We start from the raw sequence: 17,370 nt of genomic DNA, 5'->3' as shown, positions 1-17,370 counted from the left end.
TGTGTTCGATGAGGATGTCCCTGACGAGCAGGAGGGCCTCTGCCGGTCCATCATGGCTGTTTAAATACTCCATCTTCTCTGGCAACGTCTGACTGTCATCGGTGAGACTTTGATATCGAATCCTGCGCTTGACGAGCCGCCGTATATATCCCAAAACGGACGCTGCCTCGCTCTCATTGGCTGTTAACATTCAATCCTTGTTGATATTCGATGCTGCTATGGGTCGGCAGCATCAAGCATGAGACGAAGACAGTCGGACAGTCGATGGACGACGAGATGTCAGTAACAACTGGGTCGACTTTGATCCTTGACGGACTTGACGGTCTTGATGCTACTTTTGCGACGACCAGCAGGAGAACTTCAACACGACAGACGAGATGGTCTTCTTCAGCTTCTTCTACTGCTTCTTCTACTACTACTTCTACTTCTACTCTCATGACATCGTCATATCTCATACTGTGTGGACACTACATAGTAGACTTCCAACCCTTCTTCAGGTCCAACCTTGACAGCCATGATGGCTTGTCCATCTGCTAATCGGCCCCCTGATCCCCTGATCTGCCTTGATAGTGCAAGCCTCGATCTCTGCATCCTGCAAGCCCTTGCGCAGAGGAATAAACACAAATACCTATCACATGCCGTGCCGAGGAGAGAGCCAGGAAGCCATAAGCTCTGCCTAAAAGTGAGGATGTGCAGGGGTTCGACAGGTTCAACCGCGCAGCTATACGAACTTCCCACCACCACATGCCAAAAGTCACGGAGATGTTGACTATTTGGACCATTGAGTTCACTCGGTACTACTAGCTATGATGGCACGGATGGATGTCTTCTTTTTTTTTTTTCTTACCCCAGGTTGCGGGGGAGCCGGGGAGCCACCGAACGCGTCTATAAAAGGGGCTCTCCAGGACCACAGCCAGTCCACATATACCCACCGTCCACACATATATCTATATCTCACATATATCAACTTGGAGATACACAAGATACAAGATGAAGCTCTCATCCATCTTCACGGCCGTCGTTGCTGCCCTGGCCACCACCGTGGCCGCCTCCCCCGTCGCAAAGCGTGACGGAGCTGCCGTCGTCGACACCGTGTCTGCCATCTCCCAGCAGATCACTGACCTCGATGCCGTCGTCAAGACCTACAATGGCGGCCTCATCACTCCCCTCAAGATCCAGACCAAGACCAGCAAGTTGACCTCTGGTCTCAAGAAGGCCATCAAGACCGTCCAGGCCTCCGCCAAGTTCAACGACCAGGAGTCCCAGGCCGTCGCCACCGCCTTTGTTCAGCTCAAGCCCAAGATCGATACCGTGCTTGCGACCATCACCAGCAAGCAGCCTGTCTTCAAGAAGGGTGTTCTCGGCATCTTCCCGCTCGACTGGTTGGTTAGATACAACCTCAAACAACAAAAGGACCTCTCGGCCAAGCTAGGGGATGAGACCGTGCTCAAGCTGAATGAGCAGTTTGCCAAGTTGGCGCCTTTGATCAATGCTGCTATTGCCGATGCTTTTGCCAAGGCAATTGCTGCCTTTTCCTGAGCGATATAAGTGGGATGAAGAGCCGGGTTCATGTCATGTCATGTTGATGTATATAAATGAGACCGTCATGATAAAAGATAACTAATGACATTCATCTATATCAGCCATCCAAACACCCGTACGTAGAGAGTATAATCATCCCCGTACCGTCCAGCCTATGCATCTATAATATGTAGCATATCATGAATACTGTCTGTTACCTTCATTGGCATCATCACTGCCGTAAAGGACCTCACACACGCCCCCAATGGGTATGTCCATGACCGCATCAGTCCCTTCATTCCACACTTGGTCCCACGGTATCCTCTTCCCCGAACCCATGATCTGGGCCGTCGCGGCATCGGGATTCATCTTCGCTGAGCCTCCCGGTCGACGACGTCCTTTACTATCAATTACAGCTATATTTGCCGCATCATCGACCAAATTCTCAATGCTGTTCATCGGCAGGGTCAGATAGCCGGTATTATACGCCGCGAGGGCAACGTATATGTATATAAGCGTCATCACCAGGTAAGAAGGTATGGCCAACGACCACCATCTATTCGGATAGTAGTGTATTCCCAGATTGTGCAAAAACGGGGATGGTAGAAAAGACCATAGCAAATACATTACTATATACTATGTTAGTGGCGTCATCACTAAAGGAAACATGTCAACATACAGAATGCGAGGGATGACGCCAGATACAAGACGAAGCCGTAGTATTCATATGTAGGCACCTTTGGGCTTGCTCGAGGCACCGTCGTCGCATTACGCGCGGACTTGGCCACAGCAGCTTCGGTATCGTTTGGTGTCTCGACATCTGAGCTGTCAGGCGTGGTAGGACGAGACGTGGTTGCCGAGAAGGACGGGCGAAGAAGCGACGTCAACGACGGCGAGGGAGGGAGAGGAGTAGGAGGTCGATTGTAGAACGGCGGCGCAAAGGCATGAGGTAGAGATACCGTTGATCGTAGGAATGGCCGGTCAATGGCGGCGAAGCTGTCTTCTTCCTGAGAGCTCCCTTCTTCCTCCTCTTCCTCCTCGGATTCAGAGGCTTGCGGCGAATATTGAGAGAGGAATTCCGCCTCTTCTGTTCCTCTGTCTTCTAATATCTGCTCGTCTCCCTCTGCTTCTCTATCGTCCACGGTGTCCACGCCTTCGATGGCCTCTGACTGCTCTTCTTCATCGTTGTCTTCTGCGCGAGAGTCTTCCTCGGTGAAGCTGCTCGACTCGAGGTCAGGGCTGAGTGGAGGGAACGGCTGGTTAGACTCAACCGACCGTACGCTCCTTGGGCTCAGGGGACACTCATCGCCGCTCCCATTCATCGCATCTGCTCTCAGCTTTCGTGTTGTTTCGACTTCTTCGTCCATTCGTTGCTCTTTTAACAAAAGTTTGACATCATAAGAGGCTCAAGGCACGTGTTTTCAATACTATACTTAAGTTACAGCGGCAAACCCCATATTTTACCAGGTACATACGGTATTATTACATCCTAGTTATCTTCATCTTGTCACGACTTCAACTTCGAAAAGACAGCGAAAAACCAGCTTCTTGATATCTCGATCTTTCAAGCAAAAGACTAGCTTGTTGGGTTCGAGACAAAGATGGAACCTTCACAGCCTTCGACACCGAACAAAGCAGCTGGCGCTCCTGAATCAAAACCACTTACTCCAGAGCAAATCCAGCGCATTGTACGCAGCCCATGATTATTCTGTTAGAGAAAAGGGCAGCCAAATAGCTAAGAGGCCTTTTCCAGGAACTAAACCGCCTGAAAGCTAAGGGACTTCGTGAAAAACGAGAAGCTGAAGCACGAAACGGCGGTACCGCTTCAGCTGTAGCTGGACAGAAAAGGCCCATCTCTTCCGTACTCTCGCCGTCCAGGACTCCAGCAAACCTTCGAGATGGGCGAAATAACCCGTCAACGAGAGGCGAACGGCCACTAGATACCATCAGGCCAGTACGGGCTTTTGCCAAATATGTAGAGTATGACTTTAGCAAGATGACAGATACCAAAGGAGGATTCTTGACAGCGGAAGATGACCCCCATAACAAGGCTCTATACTCCAAAGAGCAGGACGGGAAGCCGGCTCATATGACCCAACGAGAGTGGGAGCGGTACCAGCATCTACAGGCCGCCCGGAAAGACCCTCATGGGCCCTTTGCCCCAGGAGCTACAGCACAGGACTCCGGCCAGCAGAAGAAGTGTCGAGAATGCGGTACTGCAGACATTGACTGGAAGTGGGACGAGGTCTTCAAGTGTTCCGTCTGCAGCCTCTGCAAGGAGAAGTTCCCTGAGAAATACAGTTTACTCACAAAGACAGAAGCAAAGGAAGACTATCTCCTTACTGACCGTGAGTAGGGCCTCTTTATCTATTTCATTATTCTCCAAACTAACTACCTTGGATGTCCAGCTGAGCTCAAAGACGAAGAACTACTGCCTCATCTAGAGCGTCCAAACCCGCACAAGTCCACCTGGAACAACATGATGCTCTTTCTTCGGTTCCAGGTGGAGGAGTATGCGTTTTCAGCGAAGAAATGGGGATCTCCCGAGGGCCTTGACGCCGAGTTTGAGCGACGAGAGGCAGACAAAAAGCGCCGAAAGGAGGCCCAGTTCAAGACAAAGCTAAAAGAACTCAAGAAACGCACCCAGTTTGAGGCTCATCGAAGGAACAGAGAGGGCGGCGGCGGCTCCTTTGGCGACACTCTTGGTGGCCGCCAGAGACACGTCCATCAATGGGGACGGCCGGTAGACAATCCAGAGACGGGGATGAGTGTCAAGACCTGCGTCGACTGCGGCATGGAGGTAGAAGAAATAGTATTCTAAGCTCTTCTCTGTCTTGTTTGCTTGTTTCCAGTATAATAGCCATTATATTATTCATTTACATAGTATTTGCCCAAAATTTATCGATGCCAGATCGCGGCTTGGCAGGCTAAAAAGAGCTTCGAACAACGAGATCCTTTTTTTTTTCTATTTTTATTTTTATTATTCTTCGCATCGACCAGCAAATAGTTGGCGACAACGTCCTGCGGATTAAACCTCATATAGGCATTGCTACACTTGCGTCTCACCTCCAGGCTTGGTCGGGGCTGTATATTTTAGCCAGACTTGGACCCCTTTTTCCCAAACGAACAGCCGAACCGTCGACGGTTTTTACCCGCTAGGCGTGTCCTCGCGGTATTGAATAGAACTGTTTTACGATTCTGTTGACGAATAAAACTACGCCCGTCGTCCTGGTATTTTGATGGCCTGGCAGCCACAGTCTGCCATGGCCGGAAATGGTGGAATGGGTGCGGGTATGGATGCAAGTAATGGCGGAGGTCAGCCTCAGGGAACGGAATATACGTTACAGGGTCAGTTCTGCATCTTCTTCTTAGATGGAATACTTCATGGTTACAACTCCGCGGGGAGTTATATTAGATATATGCTAATCATAATATTGTTTGTTGCAGGTGTCATGCGCTTCTTGCAGACTGAGTGGCATCGACATGAACGTGACCGTAACGCCTGGGAGATCGAGCGCGCAGAGATGAAGTCAAGGATTGGGAGGCTAGAAGGCGATGCTCGGACAAGTAAGCGGATGCATGAATCTCTAGGGAAGCATGTACGGATTCTGGAAATCGCGCTGAAGAAAGAGAGGGAGAAGACGAGTAAACTCGCCGAAGGGGAGAAACTCGAGCCCGGTGTTGACCCCAAGGAAGTGGCTAAGAAGAGCCTCAAGGCTTTGGAGAAGAGTATGGAGCTTAATCCTCGCCCATTTGTGTGCTTGAGTGATGTTCTAATGCGCGTTTACTAGAGCAACCGAAACCCTCATCTGGATTCGATATCAACGCCGAAGACGAAGACTCGAACGCCCAACACGAAAATGAAAGAGAAAAATCCCGCCTATATCTTGGAAAGTGTACACAAGAAGTTGCTTACCATGTCATTCCCGGGTCTCATCCTCCTCCGGAATTGAACGAACAGGACTTGATGAACAATGATTACCAACAGCACCAGTTGCAACGACAGCCTTTGGAGAGCGGTTATCTGCAGGAACACCAACGGCAGCAACAGCAGCCCGTACCACAACAGCAGCAGCCGCAAAAGCAGCAATTAGCTCAGACACAGCCCCAATTGAACCATGTTAATATGGTTCGAGAACCAGAAGGCTCCCAACTAATGATGCCAACGTATAACGAAAACGGTGCCCAGGGTCCAACCCAACGGGAATTCCTCGACAGAAGATCCCAAGAGCAGCAACGAGCAAACGAAGCCACGCAAGAGGAACGTAACGCCAATTATGAATTCCCCTCCAAGCCAGAAGAACCTTCGCAGGGAGAGAGCAAGTCTACAGAAGCGTTTTCAGGAAAAGAAGATTTTGGAAAACCACCTACTACGAATGAGATTATTGTTGATGAGGCTGATGGTTGGAATTTTGACGAAGCACCTTCAAACGAGCCCACTCCAGCTCCAGTCACACGCCGTCCGGACACAGATGCCTTCCCCAGTGCTAACTTCATCCCTCCCAAGTCCCCCACACGAGGACGTGGGTCAAGGAGAAAGAGTTCTGGCGGGAGAAGACGAAGTGATGGGCACACTGATGTCCGTGAGCTATCTGGATCGGCTGGACCAAAGGCAGACACGACTAACTTCAAAGTACGCTTTGCTTTGCGCGGACATTTGGATGTGGTTCGATCAGTGATTTTCACCGGTGGTGGAAGCCCCTCGGAACCTGAAATTTGTACTTGTGGAGATGATGGAACTATCAAACGATGGATAATACCTGCAACATACGGCGTCTTTGGTCCCAATGCTGCAGCCCCAGGTTCCGATCTTGATGTCACTAGCTATTTTACTCATCGCGGTCACAACGGCTCTGTCACCGCACTCGCAGCCTGTCCGCCCTCTCAAAATTTCTCTAGCGGTGGACGTGCCACTGGAGATGGTTGGGTCTTCTCTGGCGGGCAAGATGCGAGTGTCAGGGTCTGGGAACGTGGCCGAGTTGACCCTAAGGCTACGTTGGATGGCCATAAAGATGCTGTTTGGGCCATTTGTGTTCTACCAGGAACTTCCAAATCTGTGTTTGGTGATCAATGCAATGCTAACGGAGGCCCTGACCGTGTGCTCCTTGCCTCAGGAGCTGCTGATGGCCGGATATTGATTTGGGCAATAAGCACACCTCCACAGCTATCGTCACCGCAAATCAGCTCCAGAAGAAGTGCAGGCGGAAGCAGGCGTGCAAACTCCATATCCTCAGGCTCTAATTTCCCTACTTCCCCCCAACCCAGCACCGCAAGTACAACTGCATTCCACTACACGCTGGTCCATCAGATTGTCCGGAGTGACTGTGCCCCTACTTGTATTAGCCCTCTGTCATTGGCCGGTGTCAACTTTGTTGTTTCCTACGCAGATGCGTCCATTATAGTTTATGATACCCGAACGGGAGAGGAAATCGTGGGAATGGCAAGCCTTGAGACCTACGACGGCACTCGTGCCACCGGCGTTAACGCCGTTGTAGCTAGCACTATTGGCTTCGATGGCACAGCTAACTTGGACCCTAACCGAGCCCTCTCAGAAGAAGAGTCCGTCGTCCACGGTGCTACTGGAACTAGCGGTGGTGTTGAAGGTGTTGTCATCAGTGGTTACGAAGACCGTTATATCAGGTTTTTCGATGCTAACAGCGGTAGGAAGCTCACATTTCTTTCTTCTTAATAACACAACGCTAACCATAACATAAACAGGTCAATGTACATATACCATGCTAGCGCACCCAGCAGCAATCTCCTCTCTTTCACAATCTCCAGATGGACGAGAGCTTGTCTCTGCTGGACATGACGCAAGTTTACGATTTTGGTCCCTAGAGAAACGAAGTTGTACGCAAGAAATCACGAGCCATAGACTAATGCGAGGTGAGGGTGTCTGCTCGGTCGTCTGGAGTCAAGACGGAAGATGGGTTGCCAGCGGTGGCGGCGACGGCGTCGTGAAGGTATTCTCGAGATAATATCAAGCTCCTCACCCCCAACCTGCCGCACCGCGAGGACCTCCCAGGCAAAAGAGAGAAAAAATGGTTCCTCGACGACATTATACACTGTCTTTCATCTACTCACTATTCCTATAATGAAATACTTGACCTTTGAGTGAGCATATTCGACTTGGGTTTTCTCCTTCGCAAACTGCGAAAGCTAATCTTCTTGTTCTGATGATACCCCTTTCATAAGCTCACAGCTCTGCTTTACGCCATTATTATTATTATTATAAGACATGAGCGTTTGTATTTATTCATGCGCTGAAATCTCCTCTATGGGCCATGTTTCCTTAAAAGCTCCTGGAGAATTGGAGAATATGTTTATCCTCTTCTTTGTCCCTCAAGATACGTACTTAATGTTTTTCTTTTTATTATTCACATTTGTTCTTTTGTCTTTTCTCTCCTCCCGTTCTCTACTGCATCCCTTTCCTAACGCTTGCCCTTGCCTGTGTTTTTCTCTCTTGCCGTGGTGTACACTATCAAAATTCTAACCTTCAAGCTTTATGTCTTCTTGATGCAACAATTTACTCATTCAACGAATATATACAATTTATGATTTTTTTTGGTATGCGCTCTCTCCCGGCTGCACGAGATGAATATGTGAGGGCTGTCATTATGCAATATCATTAGAGCTGACCTTAAAACTAGTCTGATAAGTAAAGACCTATTTATCCAAGTAAGCCTTCAACGCATCTTGGAAAATGGTGACCATGACCCCAGCGTATTCTGGCTCGACATCCATCCTGGATTCTATGAATTCCTCAACCTGTGCCCAGAAATCAAATGAATTATAACAAGCCTGGAACTCAGCACGCATTGCTGCAACATTCACGGGGTTTTCTTCCTCATCTGGATTCTTCATCTCTGTATCCTCAGGTGAATCCAATGCAACCGCAGGCTTATCAGCCTTCGTAGCAGCAGCAGCTTTTAACTCCTCCTCAGAAATAGCAGATGCTCCGCCCAAAACCATCACACTGAACTCAGCAGGACTCTTCCCGTCGATTATATCAGGTTCGTCTGTCAAAATATCTGCAATTGATGTTCCCTGGACAGGCTTGCGTTTCCATAATAGCTTTATCTTATCCAACAGCACTCTTTCGTCGGGGTTTGTTGAATTAGTGGGTCGTATTCTCTGATGAACGGCATCCTTAAGCTCGTGGACTGTTGCGGTAGCTAGAGCTACATTTGCAAGTTTGATGTCTAGCACAGGGTTGCGAGCGGACTTTAGGTGGATAGTTATTCCCTTGGATGAGCCTGGAGGTGCTGTGGTCTTGATTTTCTTGGGCATAGGCGGGTGAGGAGGGTCAGAAAGACGCGGAAGGGTGATCTATACATAGATAGAGGCTTAGCACAGGCTAATTTCCATTAGAAAGAGATATCTATAGCTCCTTACCGGGAAACGAGGGGCGAAAGTTTGGGGGTTATAGACAGTATCTGCGGGGACTTTAATAGGTTTTGAGTCCAGAGAAGCCAGGAAGCTCTTTGTAAATGCTACTTCCGCCATGATCACAGCTTTATCCTTTTTGTAATAGTCTGAAGTTCGTCTATCAAGGTGGTTTGATTCTACCAATTCTCTGCTTCTTATAGATTTGTTGTTACTTGCTGTTTTTAATCAGATAAGCTAGACTATCACGTGATAAGATAAACTCTAAAAATATTTTATTTTTTGCTTATCAGCAAAATTTCGTGGAAGAAAAGAAAAAGCAGAAATATTCACGATCCGACAGTTTGACCAATTGGCCCTTGATTTTGAGAATTGAGGCAAGATGGGTGTCGGACGTCGCATTGGGAAGAAGCAGGGTCCTCCACAGCCGCTTGATGAGTCCAAGCTAAAAGGTGGTAAAAAGGTGGTAAAGAAGCGGAAAGCGGACAAGGCAGACAGCGCAGGCCATGCTCCTCAGGGAGTTAAGCGACGAAGAGGAGCTGACGACGATGAGGAAGACGAAAGGTCCAAAAGCGCAACGACCAATGGTGCAAGTGCCGGGAAACCAGGAACTGTGAAGCAGAAGAATAAAAAGGCTTCTTTCACGGAGAGCACACCACACAAGGATGGGAAGAAGAAAAAGGCGACCAAGCCGGTAGATATTCCTGAACCTGACGACTCTGATGAGGATATGGATGATGAGATGCTCGATGACGAGTTTGGTGATCTAGACGGGGTCAGTGACGGGTCAGACAATATGGATCAATTAGATCAGGAGGATGAGGATTCAGATCTCGAGAGTCATTCAGCGTTCGATTCTGACGAGGAACGGCCGAGAGAGAAAATGTTTTCAGACGACGAGGACCTTTCGGATGCAGAGGAGATACTTACCGCTGCCAATATAGAGGGTTTGTCGAAGAAATTGGATATGCAGAAGGAAGAAGAGGCTGCACAAGCAGAACTTGAGTTGAAAGAGGCTGCTATGCAAACGAATATCGCAGGCGACGCACCAGATGTATTTGCCGAACACGAAAATCTCACAGCTGGATTAGCTCCAAACCTCCAATTGCTTCGAACCAGGATCACCGATACCATTCGTATTCTTGGAGATTTGAGCACGTTGGGCCAACCGGGGAAATCTCGCGCAGACTATACCGACCTTCTCCTAAACGATATATGTGTGTATTACGGGTACACACCTTATCTTGCAGAGAAGCTGTTTTCTCTGTTCACGCCCATGGAAGCATTCTCCTTCTTTGAGGCTAACGAGTCTCCTCGACCTATCGTTATTCGAACTAACACACTACGCACAAATCGACGATCACTTGCTCAGGCATTAATCAACAGAGGCGTTGTTTTGGAACCCGTTGGAAAATGGTCAAAAGTTGGTCTTCAGGTTTTCGAGTCCCCGGTTCCCCTGGGCGCCACTCCAGAATATCTTGCGGGTCATTACATTCTCCAAGCTGCCTCTTCTTTCCTGCCCGTCATGGCACTTGCACCACAGCCGCATGAGCGTATCCTCGACATGGCAGCTGCTCCAGGTGGTAAGACTACATATGCCTCTGCGCTGATGCGAAATACTGGCAGCATCCTTGCCAACGATGCCAGCAAAACCCGTGCAAAGGGTCTGATTGGAAATATCCATCGGCTGGGATGTAAGAATACTATTGTCTCAAACCTTGATGCACGAACGGCATTTCCCAAGGCCGTCGGAGGCTTTGACCGGGTCCTGCTCGATGCGCCATGTTCTGGAACCGGCGTCATCTCCAAGGACCCGAAGGTGAAGACCTCCAAGACAGAGCGTGACTTTCTAGCTCTGCCACACATGCAGAAGCAGCTACTTCTTGCTGCCATCGACTCTACCAACCACGCCTCAAAAACAGGAGGATATATAGTCTACTCAACATGTAGTGTTACGGTTGAAGAGAACGAGGGCGTTGTACAGTACGCGCTGAGGAAACGGCCAAACGTGAAGATAGTCGATACAGGGCTGGGAAGCTTTGGAACCCCCGGATTCAAAAGCTACATGAACAAAAAGTTCGACGACAAGATGCCGCTGACTAGACGGTACTATCCCCACCGTGAAAACGTCGACGGCTTCTTCGTCTGCAAGCTGAAAAAGACCGGCCCCAGCCCTGCGGAGACGACCCAGAAGGTACCAGGCACCGCCGAAAGTGAAGGCGGCGAGGAGGCCGTTGATAGGACCCCCATAGCTGCGGAGAACGGGGATGCCGACGAAGACGGATTCGGCCCATTCAACGAGGAAGAGGACGAGCAGTACATCGCCCGCGCTCAGAGGAACAGGCTCCGTCGCCAGGGCATCAACCCCAAGGCAGCCACGGCAAGAAGAATGACAATATCGAGAACAAGAAGAAGCAATACCGGGCAAGGGTGAAGGATACACCTGCTTAGTCAGTGTATTATAACCTGTATTCTGAATACTAGTGTAATTTTTGATTTTTCCGAAATTTTTTTTTTTTTCAAAAAGTAAAAGAAAAAAAACATCCAAAAGAGCCAAAAAAAGGACAAGAAGAAGAATTTCAACAATCACCAACTTCTGACTCCGCCCCCGTATTTCTCGAGGCTTTCTGTTTCAGTTGCTCAGCTTCTTGTTCTTCTTTTTTCCTTTCGTTGGTGTTTGTTCTAGGTGTTGCCTTATATACGTCTCCTACCCTCGATCGTCTGCGGCAAGTCGTCGTCACCCCTGAGAGAGACAGAAAGACGCCCAGGTGGCCTTGCACAGGAGCGAATATATCATAGCAGCGACGTGGAGCTCGACTTTTGCGGATAGATACAACCTCTCAAGATGTCAGACCAGAAGAAGAACGACAACTACTCCATCGCCATGGACAAGATGGACTCGGAGTCGTCCAGCTACAAGCCGCAGCCACCACCGCAACCGCGACACAGCTCGGCCGTCTCCTCTGCAGCAAACAATGCTACTCTCGCCATTATCGCCTACTGTGCTTCCTCCATTCTAATGACCGTCACGAATAAATATGTGTTGTCCGGCGTCGACTTCAATCTCAACTTTTTCCTTCTCTGTATTCAGGTTGGTCGAGAATCTCCTACCAGCGTTCAGCCATGATCTCTGACACTCTTCTAGTCCATTATTTGTATTATTGCAATCCAGTCCTGTAAGACCATGGGACTCATCAACTATAGGGATTTTAACTCGGACGAAGCTAAGAAATGTATGATGCCGTCCTCTATCTGCCATCAGCTACTCCAGCTAACAGAGCCTCCTTGCAGGGTTCCCGATTTCTCTCCTCCTTATCGGCATGATATACACCGGCTCCAAGGCCCTCAAGTTCCTCTCTATCCCCGTCTACACAATCTTCAAGAACCTTACCATCATCCTCATCGCGTATGGCGAAGTCCTGTGGTTCGGAGGCTCTGTCAGTGGCTTGACCCTCTTCTCGTTCGGTCTTATGGTCCTTAGCTCCGTGGTTGCTGCTTGGGCTGATATCACCCATGCCGTTAGCAGCTCTGCTGGCTCCGGATCCGCTGCTGTTTCTACCCTCAACTCCGGCTACCTGTGGATGTTGATTAACTGCGCTTGTACCGCTTCGTACGTCCTCGGAATGCGAAAGAGAATCAAGTTGACCAACTTCAAGGATTTCGACAGTAAGTCTTATATATGCCAGGACCACTATTATTTTGTGCTGCTCTAACTCCATCCCTCTAGCCATGTTCTACAACAACCTCCTCTCCATTCCAATTCTCATGATCAGCTCTCTCCTCGTTGAGGATTGGTCTGCTGCCAACGTGGCCAAGAACTTCCCAGTCGAAACCCGTAACAGGCTCTACCTCGCTATGCTCTTCTCTGGGCTGTCCACCGTATTTATTTCCTACGCCTCCGCCTGGTGTGTACGCGTCACCACCTCCACAACCTACTCCATGGTCGGGGCCCTCAACAAACTTCCCATCGCTCTGTCTGGCCTAATGTTCTTCGGCGACCCAGTCACCTTCCCCAGCGTTTCCGCCATTGCGATTGGTTTCGTCAGTGGTATCGTGTACGCTCTCGCCAAGATCAAGCAGAACGCCAAACCAAAGACTGGCATCCTCCCTACCTCCAACCCTCCCGTCAGTGCCAGCGCGCAAAGCATGAGAGATGGATTCAAATCGTGAGCAATTAGCTGGTCTTAAAAATGCCCACTCTGTCTAGTTCCAAATCTCTCACGAGGCATCGGTCTCGGGATAACGACTTTTAATGCAATCGACGGGCCTATATTTTGTAATCTCCAGGTGTCGGTCCAACATAAAATATTCAGATGGCCCAGACTGTTCAGTTATCTTTGGCGCCCAACTACTTCTTACTACTTCGCTTTCTTCTTACCTGGTGACTGGACATTCAACCATATCACACTCTTCAACTCATAGAACTTGATTTTTGGCTGATCGTTTCCTGAGGGAGTTTTATTCTCATTTTCTTTCTTCCGATTCTGTTCTTGTAATGTGCGGCTCGCCATTAGCTCAGAGCCTCTTCTTACACCCTTGCTACTTTATTTCTTTTTTCTTTATATTCTTTACCTTGTGTTAGAGTCCTCATCGGGTTACCTTTGGCACTGCTTTTTCGATATCCCCAATTCTTATATACTGCAGAAAATTTTGGGTGCTGTAGTATACTGTACTTAGTTTTCTTTTCTTCATTCTTTCTTATTTCTATGTTTTATTATTTCTTCGACCTGTGTAAACGATTTAATTATAGAGTAATGTTGTCTGTACTGTCTTTGCCAATGCCTCCATCGTGGCAGTGAAAACCAACTATAAATAAACTGGCGAATCCAAGGACATACTCCATAGAGGTAGATGTCTTCAGACAAACCACCAGTCTTCGAGAGTGAAACCTGCTCGCAACGATTCGCCTATCGCAAGTCGTTATCAACATCGCAAAAAAGCCGTCTAAGACATCCTAAATATATATATATATTTTTAAGCTTTTTATCAATATCGACTGCAACATACAGATACTATCCAATAGAACCCATCTGTCAGTATCTTTGAAGTGATTACCAAGAGAAAATGGGTAAAGCTCGGAAGCCTGCTGTGAAGCAGAGCAGTAAGAAGATGAAATCTTTTCCAAAGCTATCAACATTGATGAAAAAGGCCCAAAATGCCAAACAACAGCAGCAAAAGCAAAATCAACCTCGGATTCCCTTTCGACCTTCTGACCGGATTCTATTGATCGGCGAAGGTATGCATAGTTTCAAGTCCTTTTACTACATTTATATCTTATGCATGTAGCTAATGCTTTATATCAGGAGACTTCTCGTTCGCACTATCTCTCGCGACTCACCATAAATGCCGAAGGAGGCTTATGGCAACATGCTATGATAGCGAAGAGAAGCTACTTGAAAAATACCCAGATGCGAAAGGCCATATAGAACAACTCGAAGCCTTTTCGTCTCCATCAACAGGCTCGAAGGGTGCCTTGAAGCGCAAAAGAGACGACAACGACGATTCAGAGAGCCCAGAGGAAGGAGATAAAGAGACACAGAACCACCTCAAAGCTGATTCAGCTCATACATCAAAGTCATCTGTATCATCGCCCAAGGTTGTCTTCTCAATCGATGCTCGAAAGCTAGGTAGTTCCGGAGGAGGCGGGAAATTGATACGGAGTGGCTTTCCTGTTCCCAGTCGAAAGCGAAACTATTCAAACCGAGCCAACAATGGCAGTCATGAAACTGAAGGAGGAGGGCCGTGGGATATTATATGTTTCAATTTCCCTCATGTTGGTGGGTTAAGTACGGACGTGAATCGGCAGGTTCGGTCCAACCAAGAGCTTCTAGTCGGATTCTTCAAGGCGTGTGTACCTCTTCTCTCTGTTCCGGCATCCAGCGATGACTGGTCTGATTTTGAAGATGAGGATGAATACCCGGACGATGAGGAAGATGACTCGTTATTTAATCCTGATGAAGTGCGATACAAACCTAGAAAGGAGCCAGGTTATGTTATTGTGACTCTATTTGAAGGAGAGCCATATACGCTGTGGAATATCAGAGATCTAGCCCGGCACGCGGGCCTACGTGTTGTAACTAGCTTCAGTTTTCCATGGACTAGTTATCCTGGTTACTCTCATGCACGTACAATAGGTGCTATTGAAGGGAAGGATGGCGGGAGAGGTGGATGGAAAGGCGAGGAGAGAGAGGCGAGAAGTTATGTATTTGAGCGGAAAGGATTCGAAGACCAGAATATCAATTCTGGAAAGCGTAAACGAACGGCAGGAGGATCTGAGAGCGGAAGTGACTGATGCTGGAGCAATATTCTTACTTGGGATAGTGAGTTAGGCTGATATCAGAGAATTTGGTCATCAAGTCATTCATTATACGCTACATTGAGCTGAATTCCTCTGGGAAAGCTAGAAAAACACAAACCGAAACAGGAGCCCTCGAAAAAAGGACAATTATAGGTACAGTCATTGATGTGTACCGCTATGAAATGAACACCTTCTTCAATTCAGATACATCGAACAACTCTGATGTAATGGGGTCTCTGACTTTGCCAGCATCAACACCCGCCCTAGTTGACATATAGCAAAGGCTCTCTCTACCATACAGTCGGCCATTTGGCAAAACAACCGGGTCATTCTCTACAGAACTCTTCGTATGGTGAGCATAAGGCATAGGACGTGCGAGCTCATTAAGCTCAGTAGAGCATATAGGGCATATAGAGGGTCCTGCAGAGTACGTCGCGCTGGAGGCGGAAGTTGTATATTCAGAGTGACATGCCGGTGTCTTCAGAGCTGAAAGGCCAGCAGAGAGAGCAATCTGTAGCAATGGATGGGACGTTAGGGAGAGGAGGTCATGGTGGGTTTTTATGAAGAGGCTGGAAAGAGTTTGCCATCGTTCGAATGAGTATATAGACTAGATAGATCGACGCCGATTAGCTTCACTCTCCAAAGTGAGTTCGCTCGCGAACATGTTACCTTGTATGGTTCTGCATCAGTATCAGGAGGGAAGACCATCAATCCCGCAGCACGAAGTATATCTGATTTGTATGTCTCGCTGTGTGGCGTGAGGTATTTTTTGGCATGCTGTCTAGCTTCTATTCTCTCGCCAGCGCGTAACATTTCAATATACTGCTGCATCCGCAGTTCGAACTCTAGTTTGTTCTATAAAGTCGTCAGCAAAACGGCCTTTGAGACCGACATCAAAAAAACAAAGGACAACATACATGTAGCTTTTTCAGCGCGACTTTGTTCTCTCCGCACCATTGAAGAGCTTCTTTGCTCTCCCCTCTTCGAAGACTCTCCGCTATTCTCTGGCATTGAGAGAAGACGTTCACATCCACCAAATCTTCGATGCCCTCCTCATGTGCAAGCTGCTTTGCGCTTTCAAGGTATCCTGAGCGTAGCATATGGTCGACCAGCAGCCTGTTCAATCTTATCCTAGACCATCTGTCATATTTCACATCCACCAAGCTATGTATGCCGAAGAGGTCCTCCAGATGCTCGATTCTCTTTCTGGACTGAGAAAGGATACTCTTCTCCTCCTCCTGCAGTGCCTCCATCTTCCGCTTCAATCCCTGCATCCGTGTTATCATCGTATCTAGAGAGGCGAGTGCTTGGGTAGGATCTTGGTTCCCGGAGAGCGAGGCATTTGCTGATTCTTTCAAGGCCGGAATGACGTATTCTTTTTCTCTCTCCACGATGCGTTGTACGGTCTTAAAGTTGCGACGAGCCAGTTCATGTGGAAGACGTAGGAGAGGTTGATCCTTTAAACAGGTCAGTCAGTATATGCGCATCTGAGTACTCTTCGTCTCTCTGCGGGGAGAGGTAGCTACCAGGATCAAGTGGCTCTCCGGATTGAGCTTTATCGGTTCGAGTTCTGCTGCCATGTCGACAACAAGGACAAAATATCTCTATTCGTAGCGTCTCTATCAATTCTATAGACTGGAAAAACAGCTAACAAAAGAACAGCTTTGGGTGTAGTTGGAAGTTGATCGTGTGAGGTCGAAGTTGGAGAAGCCGAAAGTTGTGATGTCAGCAAGCGCCGTTTTTGGCAAACTCAACGTCAAGCCACAACATCGCAAAGAACAACAGCTTCAACCTCTGCAACCACAGACAGGTTTGACGGCGAGAATAACATACATGCATGGCGACGACATCATGGAGGGTACATCTACGGAGCCGCTAGTTTTCAAGTCAAGCTGTTAACCAGAGCCCAGAAAGCCCTCATTTGGTCACTTGGTCATCAGCGGCTTTCCATCTTTTCTACCTAGTGAGTTACAAATCGGTATATTCACCAGGTAGCTTGGCTATATCATGATATCCCTGTATTACTGCTTGAGACGGTAGCTGCACAAGTTTGTGGCTTCGCTGTCTGGATATCCAATTCCATGACCTGGCAAGCACCAGAGAGGCTTCCTGTAAGTCAACAATACTTTACACAGAAAATAAAACTGAGAAATCATTGTAAAACA

At 48.2% G+C, this 17,370-nt stretch overlaps 10 protein-coding genes across 10 annotated transcripts; 6 read left to right on the top strand and 4 right to left on the bottom strand.

Moving 5' to 3' along the window:
* Window positions 1–173: 173 nt before the first annotated feature.
* On the bottom strand, window positions 174–516 carry MCYG_01970 (uncharacterized protein; the record flags this gene model as incomplete). Its single annotated transcript, XM_002848990.1, has 2 exons — window positions 174–456; window positions 488–516. 2 exons carry the CDS (start codon window positions 514–516, stop codon window positions 174–176), a joined length of 312 nt encoding a protein of 103 aa, XP_002849036.1.
* A 474-nt stretch (window positions 517–990) lies between these two features.
* On the top strand, window positions 991–1,539 carry MCYG_01969 (hydrophobic surface binding protein B; the record flags this gene model as incomplete). Its single annotated transcript, XM_002848989.1, has 1 exon — window positions 991–1,539. The coding sequence occupies one exon, from the start codon at window positions 991–993 to the stop codon at window positions 1,537–1,539; it is 549 nt and encodes a 182-aa protein (XP_002849035.1).
* Window positions 1,540–1,719: 180 nt separating this feature from the next.
* Window positions 1,720–2,888, bottom strand: MCYG_01968 (PIG-P; the record flags this gene model as incomplete). The annotated part of the gene is made up of 2 exons (XM_002848988.1): window positions 1,720–2,150; window positions 2,201–2,888. The coding sequence occupies 2 exons, from the start codon at window positions 2,886–2,888 to the stop codon at window positions 1,720–1,722; spliced, it is 1,119 nt and encodes a 372-aa protein (XP_002849034.1).
* Window positions 2,889–3,122: 234 nt separating this feature from the next.
* MCYG_01967 (DNA repair protein rad14) lies at window positions 3,123–4,342 on the top strand (the record flags this gene model as incomplete). Its single annotated transcript, XM_002848987.1, has 3 exons — window positions 3,123–3,209; window positions 3,257–3,869; window positions 3,930–4,342. The coding sequence occupies 3 exons, from the start codon at window positions 3,123–3,125 to the stop codon at window positions 4,340–4,342; spliced, it is 1,113 nt and encodes a 370-aa protein (XP_002849033.1).
* Window positions 4,343–4,784: 442 nt separating this feature from the next.
* Window positions 4,785–7,499, top strand: MCYG_01966 (striatin Pro11; the record flags this gene model as incomplete). Its single annotated transcript, XM_002848986.1, has 4 exons — window positions 4,785–4,869; window positions 4,969–5,250; window positions 5,313–7,181; window positions 7,240–7,499. The coding sequence occupies 4 exons, from the start codon at window positions 4,785–4,787 to the stop codon at window positions 7,497–7,499; spliced, it is 2,496 nt and encodes an 831-aa protein (XP_002849032.1).
* A 688-nt stretch (window positions 7,500–8,187) lies between these two features.
* MCYG_01965 (conserved hypothetical protein) lies at window positions 8,188–9,027 on the bottom strand (the record flags this gene model as incomplete). Its single annotated transcript, XM_002848985.1, has 2 exons — window positions 8,188–8,802; window positions 8,917–9,027. 2 exons carry the CDS (start codon window positions 9,025–9,027, stop codon window positions 8,188–8,190), a joined length of 726 nt encoding a protein of 241 aa, XP_002849031.1.
* Window positions 9,028–9,289: 262 nt separating this feature from the next.
* MCYG_01964 (S-adenosylmethionine-dependent methyltransferase superfamily domain-containing protein) lies at window positions 9,290–11,341 on the top strand (the record flags this gene model as incomplete). Its single annotated transcript, XM_002848984.1, has 1 exon — window positions 9,290–11,341. The coding sequence occupies one exon, from the start codon at window positions 9,290–9,292 to the stop codon at window positions 11,339–11,341; it is 2,052 nt and encodes a 683-aa protein (XP_002849030.1).
* Window positions 11,342–11,752: 411 nt separating this feature from the next.
* On the top strand, window positions 11,753–13,077 carry MCYG_01963 (GDP-mannose transporter; the record flags this gene model as incomplete). Its single annotated transcript, XM_002848983.1, has 4 exons — window positions 11,753–11,998; window positions 12,053–12,140; window positions 12,199–12,573; window positions 12,635–13,077. 4 exons carry the CDS (start codon window positions 11,753–11,755, stop codon window positions 13,075–13,077), a joined length of 1,152 nt encoding a protein of 383 aa, XP_002849029.1.
* Window positions 13,078–13,971: 894 nt separating this feature from the next.
* On the top strand, window positions 13,972–15,199 carry MCYG_01962 (conserved hypothetical protein; the record flags this gene model as incomplete). Its single annotated transcript, XM_002848982.1, has 2 exons — window positions 13,972–14,143; window positions 14,211–15,199. 2 exons carry the CDS (start codon window positions 13,972–13,974, stop codon window positions 15,197–15,199), a joined length of 1,161 nt encoding a protein of 386 aa, XP_002849028.1.
* Window positions 15,200–15,380: 181 nt separating this feature from the next.
* MCYG_01961 (fyv10) lies at window positions 15,381–16,785 on the bottom strand (the record flags this gene model as incomplete). Its single annotated transcript, XM_002848981.1, has 4 exons — window positions 15,381–15,812; window positions 15,875–16,060; window positions 16,123–16,662; window positions 16,732–16,785. The coding sequence occupies 4 exons, from the start codon at window positions 16,783–16,785 to the stop codon at window positions 15,381–15,383; spliced, it is 1,212 nt and encodes a 403-aa protein (XP_002849027.1).
* Window positions 16,786–17,370: the final 585 nt, after the last annotated feature.

This window comes from Microsporum canis, genomic scaffold (genome assembly GCF_000151145.1).
Source record: "Microsporum canis CBS 113480 supercont1.2 genomic scaffold, whole genome shotgun sequence".
NCBI classification, from domain to species: domain Eukaryota; kingdom Fungi; phylum Ascomycota; class Eurotiomycetes; order Onygenales; family Arthrodermataceae; genus Microsporum; species Microsporum canis.
This window is presented reverse-complemented; position numbering and strand designations above follow the sequence as displayed.